The sequence below is a fragment of the Malaclemys terrapin genome, chromosome 9 (genome assembly GCF_027887155.1).
Source record: "Malaclemys terrapin pileata isolate rMalTer1 chromosome 9, rMalTer1.hap1, whole genome shotgun sequence".
NCBI classification, from domain to species: Eukaryota; Metazoa; Chordata; order Testudines; family Emydidae; genus Malaclemys; species Malaclemys terrapin.
The window spans coordinates 57,928,986-57,952,323 of NC_071513.1; the positions used below are offsets into that span (position 1 = coordinate 57,928,986).

General features: G+C 44.6%; 1 protein-coding gene across 4 annotated transcripts; it reads left to right on the forward strand.

The window, feature by feature from the left end:
- Nucleotides 1-3,121: 3,121 nt before the first annotated feature.
- On the forward strand, nt 3,122-22,776 carry LOC128842961 (coagulation factor IX-like). Of its 4 annotated transcripts, none has more exons than XM_054039353.1 (9): nt 3,122-3,249; nt 3,970-4,092; nt 5,964-6,124; nt 8,601-8,625; nt 8,795-8,908; nt 10,561-10,695; nt 11,372-12,144; nt 20,279-20,396; nt 22,053-22,776. In XM_054039353.1, exons 2-9 carry the CDS (start codon nt 4,002-4,004, stop codon nt 22,625-22,627), a joined length of 1,992 nt encoding a protein of 663 aa, XP_053895328.1. In that variant the 5' UTR covers nt 3,122-3,249; nt 3,970-4,001; the 3' UTR covers nt 22,628-22,776. The 4 variants fall into 4 exon arrangements, with proteins under 4 accessions (XP_053895328.1, XP_053895326.1, XP_053895327.1 ...); XM_054039351.1 differs by having other exon boundaries at nt 3,973-4,092; XM_054039352.1 differs by lacking the exon at nt 3,122-3,249 and adding an exon at nt 3,343-3,424 and having other exon boundaries at nt 3,973-4,092.
- Nucleotides 22,777-23,338: the final 562 nt, after the last annotated feature.

Here is a 23,338-nt window from a genome sequence, read left to right on the forward strand (position 1 = left end):
CAGCACAGGCTAAGTACAATTCTACTGCCCTTTACTCATACAATAAGAACAACATTTAATCCCCCCACCACCCCACCCCGCATTCAAGTGATTTGTAACCCAATCCCAGCCAAAATCTATCACTTGGGCAACGCAGCTCTGTTTGCTGGATACCTAGATAGATTAGGTATGAATGTAAATACAATCTGATCCTGAAGCCTTTCCCACCAGCCCCAGCTCATCACTAGCTGTCAGGGATAGCTCATTTAAACTGTGCTTACAAATCATCATTTGAAATTATTAGGTTGGCCAACATCACCGAAATGAATGCACTGACATTGTCATAAAAAACAACAGCTGTATAAGGAAGCTAGTCTATGTTCATACTTTTCAAATCTATTATACTTTCAGATACACGTATTTTATCATACATTGTATATACTTTTAAAGTGTGTATTAATGTTTCAATTTCAATTCAAATTTCCAAACAGTCACTAAATTGGCATGTTTCAGAGTAGCAGTTGTGTTAGTCTGTATCCGCAAAAAGAACCAGGAGTACTTGTGGCACCTTAGAGACTAACAAATGTATTTGAGCATAAGCTTTCATGGGCCCACTTCAACGAATGCATAGAATGGAACATATAGTGAGGAGATATATATACATACAGAAAACATGAAAAGGTGGGAGTTGCCCAACCAACTCTAAGAGGCTAATTAATTAAGATGCGCTACTGTCAGCAGGAGAAAAAAAACTTTTGTAGTGATAATCAAGATAGCCCATTTAAGTTTGACAAGAAGCTGTGAGGATACGTAACATGGGGAAATAGATTCAATGTGTGTAATGGCTCAGCCATTTCCAGTCTCTAGTTAAGCCTAAGTTGATTGTATCTAGTTTGCATATTAATTCAAGTTCAGCAGTTTCTAGTTGGAGTCTGTTTTTGAAGCTTTTCCGTTGCAAAATTGCCACCTTTAAATCTGTTACTGAATGGCCAGAGAGGTTGAAGTGTTCTCCTACTGGCTTTTGAATGTTATGATTCCTGATGTCTGATTTGTGTCCATTTATTCTTTTGGTAAAGACTGTCCGGTTTGGCCAATGTACATGGCAGAGGGGCATTGCTGGCACATGATGGCATATAGCATATTGGTAGATGTGCAGGTGAACGAGCCCCTTATGGTGTGGCTGATGCGATTGGGTCCTATTATGGTGTCACTTGAATAGATATGTGGACAGAGTTGGCATCGGGCTTCGTTGCAAGGATAGGTTTGGGTCAGTGTTTTTGTTCTGTGGTGTGTGGTTGCTGGTGAGTATTTGCTTCAAGTTGGGGGGTTGTCTGTAAGCGAGGACAGGCCTGTCTCCCAAGATCTGTGAGAGTGCGGGATCTTCTTTCAGGATAAGTTGTAGATCTCTGATGATGCGCTGGAGAGGTTTTAGGTGGGGGCTGAAGGTGACAGCTAGTGGCGTTCTGTTATTTTCTATGTTGGGCCTGTCTTGTAGTAGGTGACTTCTGGTACTCTTCTGGCTCTGTCAATCTGTTTTTTCACTTCAGCAGGTGGGTATTGTAGTTTTAAGAATGCTTGATAGAGATCTTGTAGGTGCTTGTCTCTATCTGAGGGATTGGAGCAAATGCGGTTATATCTTAGAGCTTGGCTGTAGACAATGGATCGTGTGTTGTGTCCTGGATGGAAACTGGAGGCATGTAGGTAAGTGTAGCGGTCAGTAGGTTTCCGGTATAGGGTGGTATTTATGTGACCATCGCTTATTAGCACAGTAGTGTCCAGGAAATGGACCGCTTGTGTGGATTGGTCTAGGCTGAGGTTGATGGTGGGATGGAAATTGTTGAAATCATGGTGGAATTACTCAAGGGCTTCTTTTCCATGGGTCCAGATGATGAAGATGTCATCAATGTAGCGCAAGTAGAGTAGGGGCATTAGGGGATGAGACTAAGGAAGCGTTGTTCTAAGTCAGCCATAAAAATGTTGGCTACTATGGGGCCATGCGGGTACCCATAGCAGTGCCGCTGACTTAAAGGTATATATTGTCCCCAAATGTGAAATAGTTGTGGGTGAGGACAAAGTCGCAAAGTTCAGCCACCAGGTTTGGCATGTAACTAGTTCACAAAACTATGGGGGGGGGGGTGTAGGGAAATCACTAGTAAGCATCACAAGATTGACTCATAGTCAAACTAAAATTAAACATAATCACATTTTATAGGCTTTGCCTTCATCCCTAAACCTAGTAAAATAAATGTTACTGCAGAGAGTAAAGATTAGCCTTCAAGAAATCAAACAATTCAGGCACCGTGGTAAATGATGATAGCATCTCACCCACCCTTCCCAGCTTGGATCAGGGAACATGGTGATCCAGTTGTAACGCACATGTGCAAATACTTGTAAGAAATCTAATCCCCATTCAGCAATGCACTTTTTTTAATGAATGTAAGTAGTCGCATTGATTTCAGTGGGACTACTCACATGCTTAAAGTTATGCTTTAATGTGCTTAAATGCTTTCATGTGCTTAAATGCTGAAGCAGGTCCAGTGGAACGCTAGAGAAGGGCAAATGCTTGGTGCTGTCCTGGACTCCTCTGAAACACACTTGCTCTTTTCACAGTGTGTTTCATTTGGGAGTAGAATTAAGGCAGAGGGAGTAACCAAGGATATTAATGCAGGATTATGTTTCTTGATAGGGAAGCATGTGCAGGAAATTGAACCCCAGGGACCTTTGCACCTGAGCGAATTGGGGCTGCTACCTACTGAGCCTGAAGGAAGGATCTGTCTCGTCTATTAGTAATAACCTTGTCAAAGCTTCTAAGCCAAGGTTCCAACTAGAGGCAGCAAACATGAATAGCCATTATTATCACAGGGCAACATTTGCCTTCCAGCAAATGGCTCATCTGAATCCTTCTACCCACACACGAATCTGAGGGTCACCCATTGCAGCAGATATTTACAGAGCTCAAAGTTTCATGGGTCATTCAAACCAGGTGATACCAATGCACCACCAAAAGACAGGATTTCAGAAGCCCTCCCACAAAAGCATAAATGATACAATCAAAACCCTCCCCAAGAAGCACGCTGCAGGAAAACAGCCTTTAGTACAGGATTTAAAGATGGAACAAAACATTTTTGCTTTAGAGTGCAGGTTGGCTCCATGGACTCAAAAGAGCTTTGCTTCCTCTGTCAATATTTGTGATAGGTTAATGATCAACCTCTAGGCCCTCATCTCTGTCTTTGGTGTTCATCCAAATATTACTTCTAGTGCCCTAAAACGGTAAGTGTTTATAATTACAGTGCTTTCAAAATGTGAATGTATTCTGGGCCCTGGCTTTTAGAAGGGGCTGTCGGTGTCCCAAAACAGTCTGCACTGACCCGCTCGCAAGGTTCCCTAGTGTTTGATGACTGTGTGAAGAGATCCCATCGTTCCCTCTCAGAACCCTTACTGGCAGGTGTGTGTTGCTGTCCTGTGGACTTGCATTGGCGGGTGGCTCACTGTGTAAAAGTCTAGCATTTGGATCTCACTTGACAAGCCCATCAGGAGCTCAACAGCAGCTAATAGACACCAGACTCGACTAGCCAATGTGTAAGCCAGATCTGGGTGTGAGGTTCTCCATAGACTTTAAACGGGGCTGTCAGAACTGGTTTCTGCTCAGTTTGGGTCTGATCCAAAGCCCGTTGAAGTCAATCAGTGTCTTTCCATGGACTTGGCTCAGGCTCTTTATCCTCTGCAACTTCCCTGGGTTCTGTCAGTTTGCACACTTTGCCTTGTGAGCGGAGCATTTGGGTTCCTATTACAATGTGCATCGTCAGTCACTTGGAGAGAGAATACAAATGGAGTCAGATGACTAAGACTAACAAAACCTAGTTTTTCTCTGTATTGCCTCCTCCTTTTTTCCCTTGAGTCCATTTTCCCTCTCTCTCTCTCTTTCACTATGTGTTGATCTCTGCTTGTTTTTGTCCAGGATCTGTCTACTTCATTCTCCTTTTCTCCCAGCAGGGGACCATCTGTAAACCAGAAGATTCTGCATGGCCACGAAAATGGCTAGAGGTTCCTTACTTGTGACATTTCTCTTACTAATGTGTTTCATCTACAGCAGCTGGTCAGTTTCATTTTCAGGTAGGGACTTCTGACCTACATTTTAACTTCACTTTCTCACACCGAGAGCCTGCATTTAAAATTACACTGCACCCATTTTCTGAGCACAGCGTCTTGAAGATTCAGCTGGTGAGAGGCACTTCCTGAAATGCACAGGAGAAAAATGAGAATTCATTCATAGTTATTAATGAACTCACCATATCTGGGCTTCCTACTTGAGGCCCAGTAACCTCCTTGTGATGCTGGACTTATAGGATCCAATGAGTTGTGCACAGTGAGGCACCTAAATCTGTGTTTTAGGAACCTGTGGTGATCTAATACTACTACTTTCCTGTTCTGTAGTGCTTTTCCTACATAGCCCACAAAGCGCTTCACAAAGGCAGGTATCATTAACCCCATTTTGTAGAGCTGTAATGAGAAATGAAGTGACCTGCCAAAATACACAAGTCAGCTGGGAACAGAACTCAGGTCTCCTGACTCTCAGCCCAGTGCACTATCCCCTGGACCCCACAGTGCCTCCTGACAAGGGACCCAATCCTGCAACTGGAATGACAAAGGAAACAAAAAGCCTCATGCATCTGATTGCAGGATCAGAGCATATATCAGCATTTAAATTCTTCAAATTGTATTTAAGTGGCTCACTTCAGGCAGCCAGGTTGAAAATTTAGCCCAGAGAGACTCCCAGCTGAGACAAGCTTTGGAGAGCTCCTCCTGGCTCAGTGAGCGGGAAGTTCCCTTTCACTCATCCAGTGAAGCTGCTGATTACGATTCCTATGGTTTTTGGGGTTTCTTTTAAGATGAGCTAATAATAACAATCTAATTTCTTTCATTGGGTTCCGGGATCCCAGGGCTAGTAATTTACTGACTCAGGAATTGCAGTATTGTCTCACACAGCAGAGGTGCAGTGATACAATTGCTTAACTATAGGAGACTAAAAACTGCTTAACAACCTCTGATATTGGTCCCCCATTTCTCCAGGGCCACTGTTCAACAGGAGAGTGACAACAGTCCCTGTGAAATTCAGATATGCCAAACCAAACATTTGACATGCAATTGACAATCCCTACAGAATGTTTTAGCCAAAATGGGAGAGAGTGATGTCACTGCCCAAGCAAAGGATAGGTGGGGAACTTTTCACAATGCTGCATGAAGCTAAGTGGTAGCAGTTTTCTTTTAGGGTGTTATCTATAGGCACTGATGTTCTCACAAAGGTGATTGTAAGCAATAGCTAAGCAGATGGAGGTGACGTATTGTAGACTTTCCTCCACTGCTATGTTCTATCAGAAGCTTTTTTTTTTTGTCCGAAGTTGCTTTACACTGGAAGAAATATTCTGCCAAAAAGCATTATAACAGGGGAAAATGGGTATGCTTTATTGAGATATATATTCGGGGTGTTCTCTTTCATTTCTACTGAGTTTTTCTTGTCCTGGGTTTTGGCTTCATCTCTGAGGTGACACAGTAGAGAGACTGAACGTTCTGTTTTTATATTTTGGACATAAAATATTTAGATAAGTTTTATTTATTTCATTTGGACACAGTAAGTTCTTGATTAACTGAGACCTGCCGAACACTATGCCTGGTCATTAGCACAAATAAATGAACTTTAACCCAACCTCATGAATTTTGAGGCTGGGTCCTTTTAAATGAAGTATTCTTTTAATCCACTGAAATACTAGTCAGCTGCTCACCGCCTAGTGGAATATTGACTCTTTGTCGGGGCATAGACAAACTGAGTAAAGTTGTCCTTAAGTCTGTTTTGATTTTTTGAAAGTTGTCTCCTCCACTGTGTTATTTAGCCAAGTTAAAGCATAAATGACTCATTTCTATCCTAAAGATGAAGCTTTGGCTTCCTGTGACAGCATTAATGGTCGGATCCAATTTTGTTTTCCTAGTGTTTGTGAGAAAAGAAGAAGCACACCAGGTGCTGAAGATCCGTAAACGCGCTAACCAGTTCCTGGAGGAAATTCACCCAGGGAACTTGGAGAGAGAATGCACTGAGGAAACATGCTCCTTCGAGGAGGCAAAGGAGATTTTCCAATCGCAGGAGAAAACGGTGAGGCATTTCATTTCAGAAAAAGCAGCAAGCAATAGCTGATCAGTTGGGAGTGTTCTCACCCAGGATTTCTATTGATATGATTAGGGCTCTGGGTTTGTCAAGGAGGTCACAGAAGTTACGGATTCTCTGACTTTCCACAACCTCCATGACTTCTGCAGCGGACGGTGTGATTGACCCAAGGGCCGTCCAAGCAGCTAGCTCTGGGACCAGCTGCTCAGGTGGGCCCGGGGACAGCCACACCAGCTGCTGCTGCAGCGGCTCCACAGCCAGCCGCTTGGGCGGCCCCCCAGCCAGACGCCCCAGAGCCGCTGCTGGAGTGGCCCCGGGGCCAGCCGCACCGGCCACTGCTTGGGCGGCCACAGGCAGCTGGCCCCAGAGAACGCCCAAACAGCGGCCGGTGCGGCTGGCCCCAGGGGCCGCCCGAGCAGCAGTCCTTGGGGCGGCTGGAGCAGCCACTGTCCGGAACCCCTGGCATCTGTCCTGGAGCGGCCAGAGCAGCTGCTGCTCAGCAGACCCCGGCAGCTGGTGCCGCTGCCCCCCCCTTGGCAGTGGCCCCCAGGGCACCCCTCCCCCCAGTAGTGGCCCCCCCAAAGATTTAGTCAGGGGTATTTCTAGTATGTCATGGACAGGTCACAGGCCATGAATTTTTGTTTATTGCCTGTGACCTGTCCATGACTTTTATTAGAAATACCCATGACTAAATCGTAGCCTTAGATATGATTAGGGCTCTACCAAATTCACAGTCCATTTTGGTCAATTTTACGGTCATAGGATTTTAAAAATCATAAATTTCATGATTTCAGCTATCTTAATCTGAAATTTCACAGTGTTGTAATTTGTAGGGGTCCTAACCCATAAAGGAGTTGTGGGGGGGTTGCAAGGTTATTGTAGGGGTGGGTTGTGGTATTGCTACTATTACTTCTGTGCTGCTGCTCTCAGCAGCGCTGCCTTCAGAGCTGAGCAGCTGGAGAACATCGGCTGCTCCTGGAGCGGCTCTGCAGCCAGTCGCTTGGGCGGCCCCCAAGTCAGACGCCAGCAGCAACGCAGAAGTAAGGATGTATGGTCTGGTATTGCCACCCTTACTTCTGCGCTACTGCCTGCAGAGCTGGGCCCTCAGTCAGCAGCCGCCACTCTCCAGCTGCCCAGCTCTGAAGGCAGCACAGAAGTAAGGGTGGCAATACCATGACCCCTGCTAAAATAACCTTGTGACCCCCCCTGCAACTCCTTTTTGGGTCAGGAACCCCAATTTGAGAAATGCCAGTCTCCCACGTGAAATCTGTGTAGTATAAGGTAAAAGCACACAAAAGACCAGATTTCACGATGGGAGACCAGATTTCACGGTCTGTGACACGTTTTTCATGGCTGTGAATTTGGTTGGGCCCTACATATGATAAACCGCAAGGCCAAAGGCCACCAGAATGCCAATGATAGAAAAAAATTATAATTTTGATCATTATTATTAGCTAATTCCAAAAATGTAATTAAGCATAAAACAAACAACCCAGAAATTATGTAACCTTAACAAAAGAGCACAGACAGGCTATGATGTCCTATTCCCCCATTTCTAAGGAACATGAGTTTTTACTCCAGGTTTCTGATGAATTGCAAAGCATCAAATAAGGTGCCAAGAAAGCTGGTTGAATAATTCAGTGCTACTGAAGCATGCCATGAAGGAAATCAAGATTTTCAAAGGCAACGGGTGATTTTTTGGCTGTCCCACTTGAGACATGTCGAAGGGCGATTCTCAGTGGGTAGATGTGGAGCACTGTCAGGACATTGGGTCCCTTTAAAGTGCCTGAGGTTGGGTACCCAAAACTACTAATCAACTTTGAAAATCTTGGCCAATGTCAATACTGTCCTTGCTGATTCTGGAGATCCCACGAGCTTACTTCAGTTGCGGGGATTGGGGACCCCTCACCACCCCAGATATAGGAAACAATATAAAGGAGGTACAGGATCTGTCAAGACCGGAGTTGGGCAAGCTTAGCACTTAACAAAGAGAAGTACAATTATCTACAACCAGCTGATTGGGTGGTTACCTGTTAAACTCTTTAATAGAATCTTATTTGAGAGCCCCAGATGATAAATTAAGAGGCTAAAAGATCAGAAGTTTCAGTCTCTGAACATAGGAATTAGGATTCTTGGCTACTGGCAAGTTAAAAAAGGAAAATCTTTGGGGAAATCCTTATGCCTTTCCATGTTGTATTTTCCAAAGCAAAAGCAAGAAAAATAATCTGTCACTCGCTACCTGGTTCGCTACTAGTTTAACCAGTTAACTGTCACTTTGGCCCAGTGATTAACTGGCTAGCGAAAGAGGCGCTCTCAGCAGCTAAGGGTGAACCCACAGCCACAATATAGATTAGTTAAGGAAAAAATGCTACAGGGACCATTATTTCCTATTTCCTATAGTCAGTAGATAATGTGTCTTGCCCTATTAACTAATGTTTTCCTCTCTTGTGATTATTTCTTGCAGATGGAGTTTTGGTTTGTTTACAAAGGTAGGAGCTGGGGAGATTTTCTTATGCTGTTGTTGGTTGCCACGAGGCAGTGTGGAGAGAAGACCCAGACAGAATACATGTCAGCTTCCTTGTGCCAGGCCTTTGCTAAATCACAGAACTGTATGTGATGTGACAAGGTAGCACAATGTGCGTCTCTTCTTCCAAACAGATTTAAATCCCTGCAAAGAAAATCCCTGTAAGAACGGTGGCGTCTGCAAACTGAAACACTACGATTATTTCTGTATCTGTCCCCCACTGTTCGGAGGAAAGCAGTGTGAAATAGGTGAGTGTGGAAATGCACACAGGCATTCTCTTGAAGAAAGGTTAAAGGCTGAAATTCACCCTAGGCACTTATGCTGGCTGTCTGAGCAGGGCTGAATTTCACCTATAAAGAAGACATTATTATTAACTCCACTGGTCTGATTGAGACACAGCTCCTCCAGTGCCCTAATACCACAGAAACATATACTGTGATCACAGAGCTGCATGGATTGGGGCTCCATTATCTTAGTAATCAGCTTCATCAAATGTATCATCAAATGCCCATGAGGGCAGGGAACTGGACTCGACCTCTCGAGGTCCCTTCCAGTACTAGAGTCTATGAATCTGTGAATCAGACACGCTAGCCAACACTCAGTGTGCAATACAAACACGGAGAAACCATATGTGCTAAGTTCATGGTAAGTGAACCATTCTAGAACAAAATGGTGGCACTATTCCCTTTTAAAAAAAAAGAACAGGAGTACTTGTGGCACCTTAGAGACTAACAACAAGTACTCCTGTTCTTCTTTTTGCGGATACAGACTAACACGGCTGTTACTCTGAAACCTTTAAAAAAAAACAAACTTCTGATTCCTTCCCCTCTGAAACACCATCTACAGTCTGCAAGAAAGAACACGGCAGGAAATTACTACCCAGAATAACTAGAAGTGGGAACTAAGAAAAATTACAAGTGACTCTTTCTTTGTCCATAATGATCTCCCCAGTGAAGTTTCATTCACTTATGTTTGCCAAATGCATCTCATTACAGCAATGTTGCTATTATTTATTATCTTTTCAAGTGCACCAATATGTTCAGCACCTCCCAGAAACAAGTGAAGGAATCTTCGCTACCCCCAGGCGCTTACAGACTAACTGCAGAAGGGAGATAGATAGTACTGTAAGCTCTTCAGGGCAGGGCCGGATTAACTCACCTAGGGCTATTAGATTTTGTGGGGCTGCTGGGGTGTTGGAGTGAGAGAGTGGGCTCAGGGCTGGGGCAGGGGATTGGGCTGCTGGAGGGGGTGCAGCTCCAGATGGGGCAGTTGGGCTCTGGGGTGGGGCCAAGGATGGGACGGGGTTGGGATGCAGGAGGGAGTGCGGGGTGCAGCCTCTGGCTGGGAGGCACTTACTTCAGGTGGCTCCTGGTCGGCGGTGCAGCAGGGCTAAGGCAGTATCCATGCCTGCCCTGGCTCCGCGTTGCTCTGCTCCCTGAGGTGGCCGGCATGTCCGGCCCCTAGGCAGAGGGGCCAGGCTGCTCTGCGCCAATGAGAGCTGTGGAGCTGGTGCTGGGGGCAGCATGCAGAGATTCCCTGAATGCTCTTCACCTAGGGGCCACAGGGGCACCTTGGCGAGCTGGTGCTTGTGGCTTCAGCCTTGGGGGGTGCACCGAGGCTCAGGGACTGGTGTCCAGCCCACAGCACAGAGACTTGCCGTGAGCCAGATGAAAAGATGAAAGATTTATGTCAAAGTCACATAAATCTTGGCCATTCAGTTAAATTGTGGGATGTGGTTTTACTTCTGGCCTCCAAAGCAGTAGATCAAATAGCATAGAGATGTATTTCTTCTCTGCCATTGGCTCCATTTGTTTGTTACAACCCTGCTGCTGAGAAACTGATATGCTACTGGGCCCTTTCCTAACAATAAGCAAAATGATTCAATGTCTTTCCCCTGCAGAGAAGTTTGAATGCTGGTACAAGAACGGCGGCTGCTGGCAGTATTGCCAAGACACCGCACACTCCCTTCGTGTGGTGTGCTCCTGTGCGGAGGGTTATGCCCTGGGTGATGATGGAAAGAGGTGTACGCAATCAGGTAATGGCTCTGGGACTCTGGGTTACTTAGAGTGAAGAGCAGGACAGGTTTACAGCCACTGCCCTTCCCTCTTCATTGGGTTGCCCACTTGCCCTTGGACTGTCACATGCACCAATGAATCTATGGGAAAAACTGGTTGCTGTGATGTAGAATTGAAGTATACTCATTTACCAATGGAAACACCAGCAAGCCTGGAAAATCTGGCTTTTTCTCCACTGTGTTTATTCCACTCCCTTTACTGAAGGCAAACTCTGATCTCGAAGCCCAAATATCCCTCTAGGACTTTCAGGCTCTGCCAACATTATTTCAGCAGGGAGGAATTCCTGGGCAAAGGAAAAGGAGATTACTCCACACTGTGTAGTGCAGGGAGTACACTGCTGACTCGGTGACCAGACAGGGAGCCTGGGGAGGTACCAGACACAGCTGCTCACAGTACAATGAGTAAAAGCACTTGGCATGAGTAACAGGGTTCCTAGAGCCTAGGAACCAGTGGAGGCAATGTGTTTGATCTATCAGGAGTTGATACCCATTGTACGTCTCTTCACTTGCATTTGGATGATGGGAAGGATTAATGGGTGGTCAATGGTTCATCTTCAGACAGCTGAAGTGGAGCAGAATTAGTTTAGGGATCAAAACTTGACACTTAAACCCAAAGGCTGTTTTTCTTATTTTTCAGCTCAGTTTCCCTGTGGGCTGATTAAAAGATCCATGCGTGCTTTGGAGGAAGTTGCCCCTGGGCTCAATGGGATGGCAGAGGGGGGAGCCCCCAGGCTCAACGGGAAGGTGAAGAGGGGTGCCCCCGGGCTCAATGAGTCGGTGGAGGAGGGCGCCCCTGGGCTCAATGAGTCGGTGGAAGGGGGCACTCCTGGGTTCAATGAGTCAGTGGAGGGGGGCGCCCTCGGGCTCAACTGTATGGCAGAGGGGGGCACCGCCCCTGGGCTCAATGAGTCAGCAGACAGGGGCACCCCTGGGCTCAGTGAGTCAGTGGAGGGGGGCGCCCTCGGGCTCAATGAGTCAGCGGAGAGGGGTTCTGGCCCTGGGCTCAATGAGTCAGCAGAGGGGGAGACCCCCAGGCTCAATGGGTCAGCAGAGGGGGAGACCCTCAGGCTCAATGGGTCAGCAGAGGGTGGCACCCCTGGGCTCAACTGGATGGCAGAGAGAGGCACCCCAAAACTCAATGAAACAGCAGAGGGGCGCGCCCCTGCGCTCAGTGGGATGGCAGAGGGGGGCACCCCTGGGCTCAATGGGTCGGTGGAGGGGGGCGACCCTGAACTCAATACGTCAGCAGAGGGGCAGAATGTGCACGACGGCCTCAATCAGACCGAAGCTGAAGGAAATCTGACAGATGGAGATCTACATAGCTGGACAAATGTCTACCAAACTGCAGAGTATGATGATACCAGGATCACTGGGGGATCTTTCTGCCGTCGTGGCCACTGTCCCTGGCAGGTAACATTTCTCTTGCATATTGAGTCACGAACACGGCATCTCCTTCCCTTATCACTGCTCACTCTGTGCCACAGCCAGGACCTCATTAAGGTATTGCCAAGTATCCCTGTTCAGGGCCAAACAGAACCACGTAGATCCTCAGTGTATCTCTGAAGCTTCTTTTTTGGTGGCCCACACTGTAGTTACAGTAACTCCTCACTTAACATTGTAGTTGTGTTCCTGAAAAATGCAACTTTATGTGAAACGATGTTAAGCAAATCCAATTTCCCCATAAGAACTAATGTAAATGTGGGGGGCGGTTTAAGTTCCAGGGAAAAAATTTTCACCAGACAAAAGACATTATATACATATGCAATATAAGTTTTAAACAAACAGTTTAATATTGTACACAGCAATGAATGATTGTGAAGCTTGGTTGGGGTGGTGGAGTAAGAGGGTGGGATATTTCTCAGGGAATGCCTTGCTGCTGAATGATGAACTAGTACTCAGCTGAGCCCTCAAGGGTTAATACGCTGTTGTTAATGTAGCCTCACACTCTACAAGGCAGCATGGACTGAGGCAGGAGGGAGGAAACACAATAGATGCAGGTCAGTAGCTGCAAACACTTCCCTGCAAAAACTGAACATGATGATGAGCCCACGCTATCCAGCTGGAGCACACAACCCACCTCCTGACAGCACATGCACGGCTGCACAGATGCTGACTTTCCAAAGTACTGGGGGGTGCATGCATGAGTGAGAGAGAGAGATGTGCATTGCCCCTTTAAGTACGCTGATGCCACTTCAAGTACATTGCCCTTTTAAGCAGATCAGCTAGTTTTGACAGGAAGCAACAGCTTAGAATATCAGGGTTGGAAGGGACCTCAGGAGGTCATCTAGTCCAACCCCCTGCTCAAAGCAGGACCAATTCCCAACTAAATCCCCAAATCCCTAAAAGGCCCCCTCAAGGATTGAACTCACAACCCTGGGTTTAGCAGGCTAATGCTCAAACCACTGAGCTATCCCTCCCCCCTTCCAGCAAGCTCCCTCCGTTCTGTCCCCAAGCCCTGTCCCCGTCCTCCACTTTGTGGAGAGGGGGTACGGAGTGGCGGGCAGGAGCAGGGGGACATCCTGATATCAGCAACCCTCTCCTTCCCTTCCCCAGCAAGCAGGAAACTCCTGGGAGCAGCTCCAAGGCAGAGGGCAGGGCAGGAGCAGCACAGCAGTGGGGGGAGGGACAGCTGAACTGCTGCTGGGCAGCTGCCGGGCCAAATACCTTACAGGGAATTCAGGGGAGCTGATGGGAGGGGGGGCTGGCAGCCCCCCCGGTTCTAATCCCCACAATGAGATGCTGTTCTTCCAGAGAATCCTGCAAACAGTGGACAAAGCAGGCAGCTGCCAAACGACGTTATAAGGGATCATTGCACAACTTTAAATGAGCCTGTTCCCTAATAGATTAGCAACGTAACAATGTTAACCGGGACAATGTTAAGTGAGGAGTTACTGTACCTCATTCATTGGTGTACATGGGATCCTAAATATAGTCTATTATAACTCCTCTTCTTGCAGTACAGCGAACCAATCATCGTCAGTCTAACAACATGTCCTTTACCTTAGTTTACTTACTTACCCAATGGTCAGTGGCAAATATTTTCATGAATCACTGTTCAGATTTTAACTTCGGCATCATCTGCTTGGTATGTGGCTGTGTTTCTGTTCCATGCATCCTGCCTGATAGGATCATGGTTTCAAATACCGTCTCTCATCAGCAGAAAAGGCACTTACTGTTTAGATACTGAGCTTTTCACAGACCTTTATATTCACTCATGATGCTTCTTTTTATTTCATTTTCCTATCTTATAACAGCATGTGGCAGTGAGCCCAGGGAACAAGACTCCTAAGCCTTTCCTATCCAGTGTGATTTTGGCCATATCTGTAATTAAAAGAACAGGAGTACTTGTGGCACCTTAGAGACTAATAAATTTATTAGAGCATAAGCTTTCGTGGGCTACAGCCCACTTCTTCGGATGCATAGAATAGAACACATATTGAGGAGATAAATATACACATACAGAGAGCATGAAAAGGTGGGAGTTGTCTTACCAACTCTGAGAGGCCAATTAAGTAAGAGAAAAAAACTTTTGAAGTGATGATCAAGATAGCCCAGTACAGACAGTTTGATAAGTAAGTGTGAGAATACTTACAAGGGGAGATAGATTCAATGTTTGTAATGACTCAGCCATTCCCAATCCCTATTCAATGCCACCCGCAGGTCTGTCATCTACCAATGTGCTATATGCCATTATGTGCCAGCAATGCTCCTCTGCCATGTACATTGGCCAAACCGGACAGTTTCTACGCAAAAGAATTAATGGACACAAATCTGACATCAGGAATCATAAAACTCAAAAACCCGTAGGAGAACACTTCAACCTCATAGACTCATAGACTCATAGACTTTAAGGTCAGAAGGGACCATTATGATCATCTGGTCTGACCCCCTGCATGCTGCAGGCCATAAAACCGTCCCTACCCCTTCCCTGGACTCTGCTGTTGAAGTCCCCAATCCTGTTTTTAGTGACTTCAATCGGCAGAGACCCTCCTGCTAGAGATCCCTGCCCCATGCTGCGGAGGAAGGCGAAAAACCTCCAGAGGCTCAGCCAATCTGCCCTGGAGGAAAATTCCTTCCCGACCCCAAATGTGGCGATCAGTAAGACCCCGAGCATATAGGCAAGAGTCTCCAGCCCGACCCCGTTAGCCATTATACTATTTACCCACCATTGCTTGGCTTTCCTTGACTACTATGTTTTACCATTAAACCATTCCCTCCATAAACTTATCTAACTTTATCTTAAAACCAGACAGGTCCGTCGCCCCCACCGTTTCCCTCGGTAGGCCGTTCCAATATTTCACCCCTCTGACGGTCAGAAACCTTCGTCTAATTTCAAGTCTGAACTTCCCCACGGCCAGTTTGTATCCATTCGTTCTGGTATCCACGTTAGTACTAAGCTGGAATAATTCTTCTCCCTCCCTTGTATTAATCCCTCTAATATATTTAAAGATAGCAATCATATCCCCTCTCAGCCTTCGCTTTGTCAGACTAAACAACCCAAGATCCTCTAGTCTCCTTTCGTACGACAGCTTTTCCATTCCTCTGATCATCCTAGTGGCCCTTCTCTGCACCCGTTCCAGTTTGAGTTCATCTTTTTTAAACATGGGAGACCAGAACTGCACACAGTACTCCAAATGAGGTCTCACCAGCGCCTTGTACAACGGAAGCAGGACCTCCTTATCCCTACTAGATATACTTCGCCTAATGCATCCCAAGACAGCATTGGCTTTTTTCACCGCCACGTCACATTGTCGACTCATAGTCATCCTGCGGTCTACAAGAACCCCTAGGTCCTTCTCCTCTTCTGTAACTTCTAACCAATGCGTCCCCATCTTGTAACTAAAATTGTTATTAGTCATCCCCAAATGCATCACCTTACACTTTTCACTATTAAATTTCATCTTATTTCTGATACTCCAATTCACAAGCTCATTCAAGTCTCCCTGCAGGATATCCCTGTCCTCCTCCGAATTTACAACGCCTCCCACCTTCGTATCATCCGCAAATTTTATCAGCCCACTCCTGCAATCGGTTCCGAGGTCAGTTATAAATAGATTAAATAAAATGGGTCCCAAAACTGAACCTTGAGGCACTCCACTAGTAACCTCCCTCCAACCTGACAGTTCACCCTTTAATACAACCCGCTGCATTCTCCCCAGTAACCAATTCCTTATCCACTTCTGGATTTTCATATCGATCCCCATGTTTTTCAGTTTAACCAATAATTCCTCATGGGGTACAGTATCAAACGCTTTACTGAAATCCAGGTATATTAGGTCCACCGCATTTCCCTTATCTAATAAATCCGTTACTTTCTCAAAGAAGGAGATCAGATTCGTTTGGCACGATCTGCCCTTCGTAAAACCATGTTGTAATTTATCGCAATTGCCACTACCCTCCAGGTCCTCCACTAGTTTCTCTTTCAGAATTTTCTCTAACACCTTGCACACTACAGATGTTAGACTAACAGGCCTGTAGTTACCCGGATCACTTTTTTTCCCTTTCTTGAAAATAGGAACCACATTAGCAATTCTCCAGTCTAACGGGACCACCCCCGAGTTTACAGATTCATTAAATATTATCGCTAACGGGCCTGCTATTTCCCGCGCCAATTCCTTCAATATTCTCGGATGTAGATCGTCCGGTCCTCCCGACTTAGCCCCATTAAGGCGTTCAAGTTTTGTTTCTACCTCGGATACGGTAATCCCCCATCCCGAGTGCCCCTCTATAGTGGTGCTAGTATCCCTAATACCTTCATTGGCCTCATTAAACACCGATGCAAAATATTCATTAAGATATTGCGCCATGCCTAGATTGTCTTTAATCTCCTCTCCGGCAATAGACTTCAGCGGTCCCACTTCTTCTTTCTTTGCTTTCTTCCTATTTATGTGGCTGTAAAACCTCTTACTATTGCTTTTAATTCCCCTCGCTAGGTCCAACTCTACACGGCCTTTGGCCTTTCTCACTCTATCTCTACATTCTCTGACTTCACTTAGGTACATTTCCTTACTGATCCCTCCCCTCTTCCACTCTTTAAACGCTTTCTGTTTTTTCCTAATCGCCCCTTTGAGTCAGTCGCTCATCCAGCTCGGTCTAAATCTCTTGCTTAGTAATCTTTTTCCCTTTTTTGGAATACAGGCCTCCGACAGCTCATGCATCTTTAACTTAAAGTAATCCCAGGCTTCTTCTGCTTTTAAATCCATTAATACGTTTGCCCAATCCACTTCCCTTACCAGTCCCCTTAGTTTGTTAAAATTGGCCTTTTTAAAATTATAAACCCTAGTCTTTGATTTAATTCTGTTACTCCTTCCATGTATTTTAAACCGAATTAGCTCATGATCACTGGAGCCCAAATTGTCCCCTACTACCACTTCCTCAACAAGGTCCTCACTACTTGCTAGAATCAAATCTAAAATGGCCTCCCCCTCGTCGGTTCAGTTACCACATTCAATGACAGACCTGCGGGTGGCAATTTTGCAAAAGAAAAGCTTCAAAAACAGACTCCAATGAGAAACTGCTGAGCTGGAATTGACATGCAAACTAGATACAATCATCTTAGGCTTGAATAGGGACTGGGAATGGCTGAGCCATTACAAACATTGAATCTATCTCCCCTTGTAAGTATTCTCACACTTCTTATCAAACTGTCTGTACCGGGCTATCTTGATTATCACTTCAAAAAAATTTTTCTCTTACTTAATTGGCCTCTCAGAGTTGGTAAGACAACTCCCACCTTTTCATGCTCTCTGTATGTGTATATATATCTCCTCAATATATGTTCCATTCTATGCATTTATACTGGCACTAGAAAAGGTTCAGAAAAGGGCAACTAAAATGATTAAGGGTTTAGAACGGGTCTCATATGAGGAGAGATTAAAGAGGCTAGTACTCTTCAGCTTGGAAAAGAGGAGACTAAGAGGGGATATGATAGAGGTATATAAAATCATGAGTGATGTGGAGAAAGTGGATAAGGAAAAGTTATTTACTTATTCCCATAATACAAGAACTAGGGGTCATCAAATGAAATTAATAGGCAGCAGGTTTAAAACAAATAAAAGGAAGTTCTTCTTCATGCAGCGCACCGTCAACTTGTGGAACTCCTTACCTGAGAAGGTTGTGAAGGCTAAGACTATAACAGAGTTTAAAAGAGAACTGGATAAATTCATGGTGGTTAAGTCCGTTAATGGCTATTAGCCAGGATGGGTAAGGAATGGTGTCCCTAGCCTCTGTCTGACAGAGGATGGAGATGGATGGCAGGAGAGAGATCACTTGATCATTGCCTGATAGGTTCACTCCCTCTGGGGCACCTGGCATTGGCCACTGTCGGTAGACAGGATACTGGGCTAGATGGACCTTTGGTCTGACCCGGTACAGCCTTTCTTATGTTCTTATGCATCCGAAGAAGTGGGCTGTAGCCCACGAAAGCTTATGCTCTAATAAATCTGTTAGTCTCTAAGGTGCCACAAGTATTCCTGTTCTTTTTGCGAATACAGACTAACACGGCTGCTACTCTGAAACCTGTAATTAAAATGAGTTTGGCCTTCTTCATCTGTATTTCTTATTTTACGTGTTCACTGCTTTTAGAACTTTCAGGTGTTTTTGGCAAGGTGACAATGTCATCTGAAGTTCTTCTGGATCCCTTATTATTTTCAGAGCAATAGATTAGTCAAGCGAGTTTCCCTTTGAAGGTGTCTGGCGATATGTTACAGATGAGATGAAGCGTTTCATTTGTATTTCCTTATCTACCTTTCTACTGCCAACCTGATCGCTTCACCCACTTTGTCAAGCTGAAGTACCTCTCGATTAGTTAGGTACATGTGATTTAACATACTTCTTTCTACTCTCATTTAAGGGCTTCCTCCAGCTCCCATTAAAGCCAATAAAAATTGACTTCAGTGGGAGTCACATATGGGCTAAAGGTTGCCTAACTCTCTTAGGCTCCTTTGAAAATCCCAGCAAAATAAAGTCATATATGATGGCTCATTGATCCATGAGTGAAAAGTTACATCTAAATCAATGCGGGAAGTCCAGAAATTTTGTACTCTCTTCATTAGTTGATGGCTAAAGATTTTTTCCTGCTTTTAATACTTAATTGACTGCTCTATATTTAGTGAGCTGCAACTTGCCTTGTTCTGAATGCACACCATTGTTATAGTGGTCTATCTTTACAATATTGTACCTTTGCTTTCTTTTGACCCCTTTGTGAATAATTTCCCTCCCGGGTCTAATACAGAATCCAAGGTAGTGCCATCCCTTGCTTCATTGTCCTTTGCCACTTTTGTGTTCACATTTTACTTTATATTTTAACAGTACAATAACTGGGCCCGAGACTCGGCTCTTTTACACAGATGTAACTCCAGTGACTTGTGTGACATTACTCCTGTTCCAAAGCACCATAAAAGAGTTCAGAATCAGGGCTGAAATTTATAAGCATCAAGCTCACAAAAGTCCTGAAATACCAAACATTCAGGTTTAATGCTCATCTTTAAACTTGTTCACACATAGCTATGCCTTGACCGTGTAGTACCGCTGTATTTTATAGCTTGTTCCCTTTTTGATTTCTTTACGATACTGTATTTAAAAAGGGCATGAAAGTTTGTTGTTTTCCCCCCAAAAAAGTCATTTCTTCCCCATCGCCTCTTTAATTTTAACTTTAAAAATATGAGGAATATCAAGTCTGGTTTCCTTTAGCTTTGGTGAAGGACTTATTAGCAATTTCAGGGAATGTGTGTTTTGATCTTTCTCAGTCCTTTTAATTAAAGTGTTTATGGTGTTGATTCTTTAGCAAAGCCAGCACTCCATTCAGGGTAGACAACACCTGAACATCTAATATTAAAAAGAGGGGCCTGGGGAGATATCCGCCCCCTCCCCTCCCCACACACACTTTTACCCTTCACAGCTCACCCTGACGTCCAATATCATTTTTCCTTGCCCTTTCTGTGTGTGTGGTTTTGCACAACTTTATAAATCTGGAGACCTGTGAGATGCTGGCTCAGTGGCTCCAATTCCCACTGACCTAAAATTGCAGGTGCTCAGGATCAGTTCCTCTTCATTATTTCTAATAGTTCTGTTTCTTGTCTTGGCCCTTAACTTTCGCTCTTCTTGTGCAGCTTCATATACAGCATTTTTAAAACTAGGCACTGTTTGGCTATCATAGTCTCTTGGCACTGACCTTGCTTTCTTTTGTTCTAGCATCTCCCAAAGCTTTGCAGCCAGTACTGGAGCTCACATTAGATTTGTTTTCCCTACAAGACTGACATCTCCACTTTGGTTATCGCCTTCTGCTTGAATTTCTATCCTGGTCTGATGATTATTCTGTTCTGTTCTTACAATCTTATCATTTTCCATAATTACACTCCTTAGACCCATCCACCCTAGTGATATCACACTGATTAATTCTGAACACCTGTGTAGTATTTGGGATTTAGTCCTAATCATTTTCATCCTTGGTATCATAAAATTAGTAGTATTTTCTAGGGAACTACTACAGTACATTTAAATAAGTCCTGTTGAGTGTGTTCTTGCTCTTGTTTTTTCACTGTAGGTACTTATCCGAAATAGCAGAGATTATGGTTTCTGTGGAGGGAGTTTAATCAGCAGCCGCTGGGTGGTCACTGCTGCCCACTGCCTTGAGATTGTCAAGCCACATCATGTTACTGTAGGTGAGTGAACTCGTAACTGGAAAAGTCTCTACGCTAGTCCCGGAGACACTATGAAAACATGAGTCTGCTCTGAAAAGTGACTAGAAAAGCATCGGGGGTGTTCCAGTTCCTTGACTCTCACTGCTCAGTTTATAAATAGAAAGAATTTTTTTCTAACTCCCAGCCCTGCAAACGCAGGCTCTGTTGTGACCATGGTAATGGAACTGGCTAGCAGGAATTGAGCTACTTTCAGCTTCAGGTTTCCATAGATAGCTGACAGGGCAAACCTGTGGTTAACAGAGCCACTGATGATAAAACAAACCTCAGCCCAAGTTTGGCTGTTTGTAGGGTTTCCTGCAGGACCATCTAGTGTGTGCACCTAGTTCCCTCTGAGCAGAACATGCTAGTTTCTCTTATGGTCTATCATGGTGAAAGTAACAAGTCACATCTGCCTCACTGAATCAGCAGAACTTACTTAGCAACTGTATGTGGGATTCTAATTTCCTTTAGGAGGAATGGGGGAACTGGATGATGAGGAAGAAAATAGCCTGTAGTTGAGGCACTGGATTTGGACAGGTGAGACTTGGGTTTAATTCCCAGCTTTGCCAAAGACTTCTTGGTCAAGTCACTTAATCCAGGGGTTCTCAAACTGTTTTAATGGGGTTGCCAGGGCTGGTTTAGATTTGCTGGGGCCTGGGACTGAAGCCCTAGGTGGTGGGGGTCAGGTTACAGGCCTGGGGCTGGAGCCCTTGGGCTTTGGCTTTGTCCCCCTCCCTCCCCTCACCCAGGGTAGAGGGGGCTAGGGTAGGCTCAGGCTTCAGTCCCCCCTCCTGGGGTTGTGTAGTAATTGTTGTTGTTAAAAGGGAGTCGCAGTGCAATGAAGTTTGAGAACCCCTGACTTAATCTATGCTGTGCCTCAATTCTTCCTATATAAAATGAGGATAGTACTTCCCTCTCTTACAATGTGTTATATGGATAAATCCACTACTGGTTGTATTAGGAGTCATGAAAATTCCTAATTAGAAGAGCCCTGTATCCCTATGAAGAGTCAAGCCACCATACGAAGGCTAGTGAGTTTTTCTTCCCTCTTGAATTGGAGTAATGTTTTCTTGGAGAGGAAACTGGTTGCTCTGAATACCTGCAGAACTGGAAACTTTAAGCAGTATCCTCTTCTCTTAATCTATCTATACACATGTAGACATAAAATAAGATGTGAAATTTCAAAGGACACATGACTTTCATTATCTACTTTGAGCAGGCTTGTGTCTCCATGCAAATTAACAAACAGTCCAATGTTCATTCTAATAAACCAGCTAATTCTAGTTCCAACCAGCTTTGAGCCTGTAGTTAAATTGTGGTGGGTGTTTTAAAATGCATTTAAATTTTTCATGAGCATGGTAGTGAGGACCCAATAAACTCTCACACTAAACAATTTCAGATAGTTCCACCCTCCTCTCCCTACCCTCTGCTGTGCATAGATCTTGTCATGCCAAATTATAAAGAGGTAGCAGTGCTGGCTTTAGACTGTAACCTCCATATTTAGGCTCTTGGGTGTTGTAACCTATTTTGATTTAATTTGGGAGGTTAAAGCATTAATCTACTACCATAGCTGCTTCCCCCCTGAAACTCTTACAGAAGGGATTTAGAATTCTTTAACATCTTTGTTTTCAATTGCAGGAGACTTTGACAAACACCAGAGAGAAGTGAAAGAACAAAAGATTGAAGTGCAACAGAGCTGGATACATCCACACTATGACTCAGATAACTATAACGGTGACATTGCTTTGCTCTACTTGAGCAGCGATGTTGTATTTAATGAGTATGCACTCCCCATTTGCCTTCCCAATCCTAACCTGGCAACCTTGCTGACTTCAGAAGGGACTAGGGGGATGGTGAGTGGATGGGGTTCCACACATCACAGGGGTCCTGGAACACGCTTCCTCATGAAAGTCAAGCTGCCCATAGTAAGCATGGAAACCTGTAGGCAGTCAACAGCAAAGCTCATTACTGATAACATGTTCTGTGCAGGCTATGCTGCCAAAGCCCACGATGCTTGTAAAGGAGACAGTGGAGGCCCCTTTGCTGTCTCTTACCACGACACTTGGTACCTGCTAGGGATAGTCAGTTGGGGTGAGGGCTGTGCTGAAGAAAGGAAATATGGTGCATATACACGGGTAGCCAACTATGTACCATGGATAAAGGAGGTTATTGAAAATCTAGCTGATGCAGGAGGATTTTTACCTTCATTCTAATAAGGACCATTTCTAAAACATCAGAAATGCTACCAGTAATAAAACTGGAAATTTTACAATAGTTTTAACTTAAAAAAAGTAGCTTATTCAGTATGAAGCTAAATAGTCTATTCAGTATTCCTTGTTCTGCTAATAAATGTAATACAGTATTTGCTGCTCCTGAGACTTTTGTAATACAAACCACTGCACTAGAACTGTTGAAAGTGGAGGGTTTAACAGTGTTAGGGATTTTGTTGTCTTTATGTTGCCGTGGAAGGAAATAACTTTGTTCTCCAGCTATTCCACTCACTGTGAAAGTACATTAACTGTTAAAAGACTCAGGACAGTTCACCATGTTGACAGTGATATATCTGAGTTAATCACTTTATAGTATGATTATTATCTGCAATGTGGAGGCTTCAGAATTCATCAAGTTGTCTAATGATAAGACTGAGTTGGAGTTTGAGTTAAGAAAACATATTTATCATTTGTTAGCTTTATGGTAATCAGGAAAATAGGTGAAAAACTTTAAATATCCAATTTATTATAAAGAAAGTTGAAACTTTACGTAGCAGCAGCAGCATTCAAAGGCATGGACATTTAACCCAGTGAGAAGGGAGAGGAACAGAATATAGTAACTAGTGGGAAACTATTAGAATTCCCAGTAGCAGCAATTATTCAAACTAACAATATGCAGTAAAGCAGGTTTAATCATCTTACTGCTCATGTGAT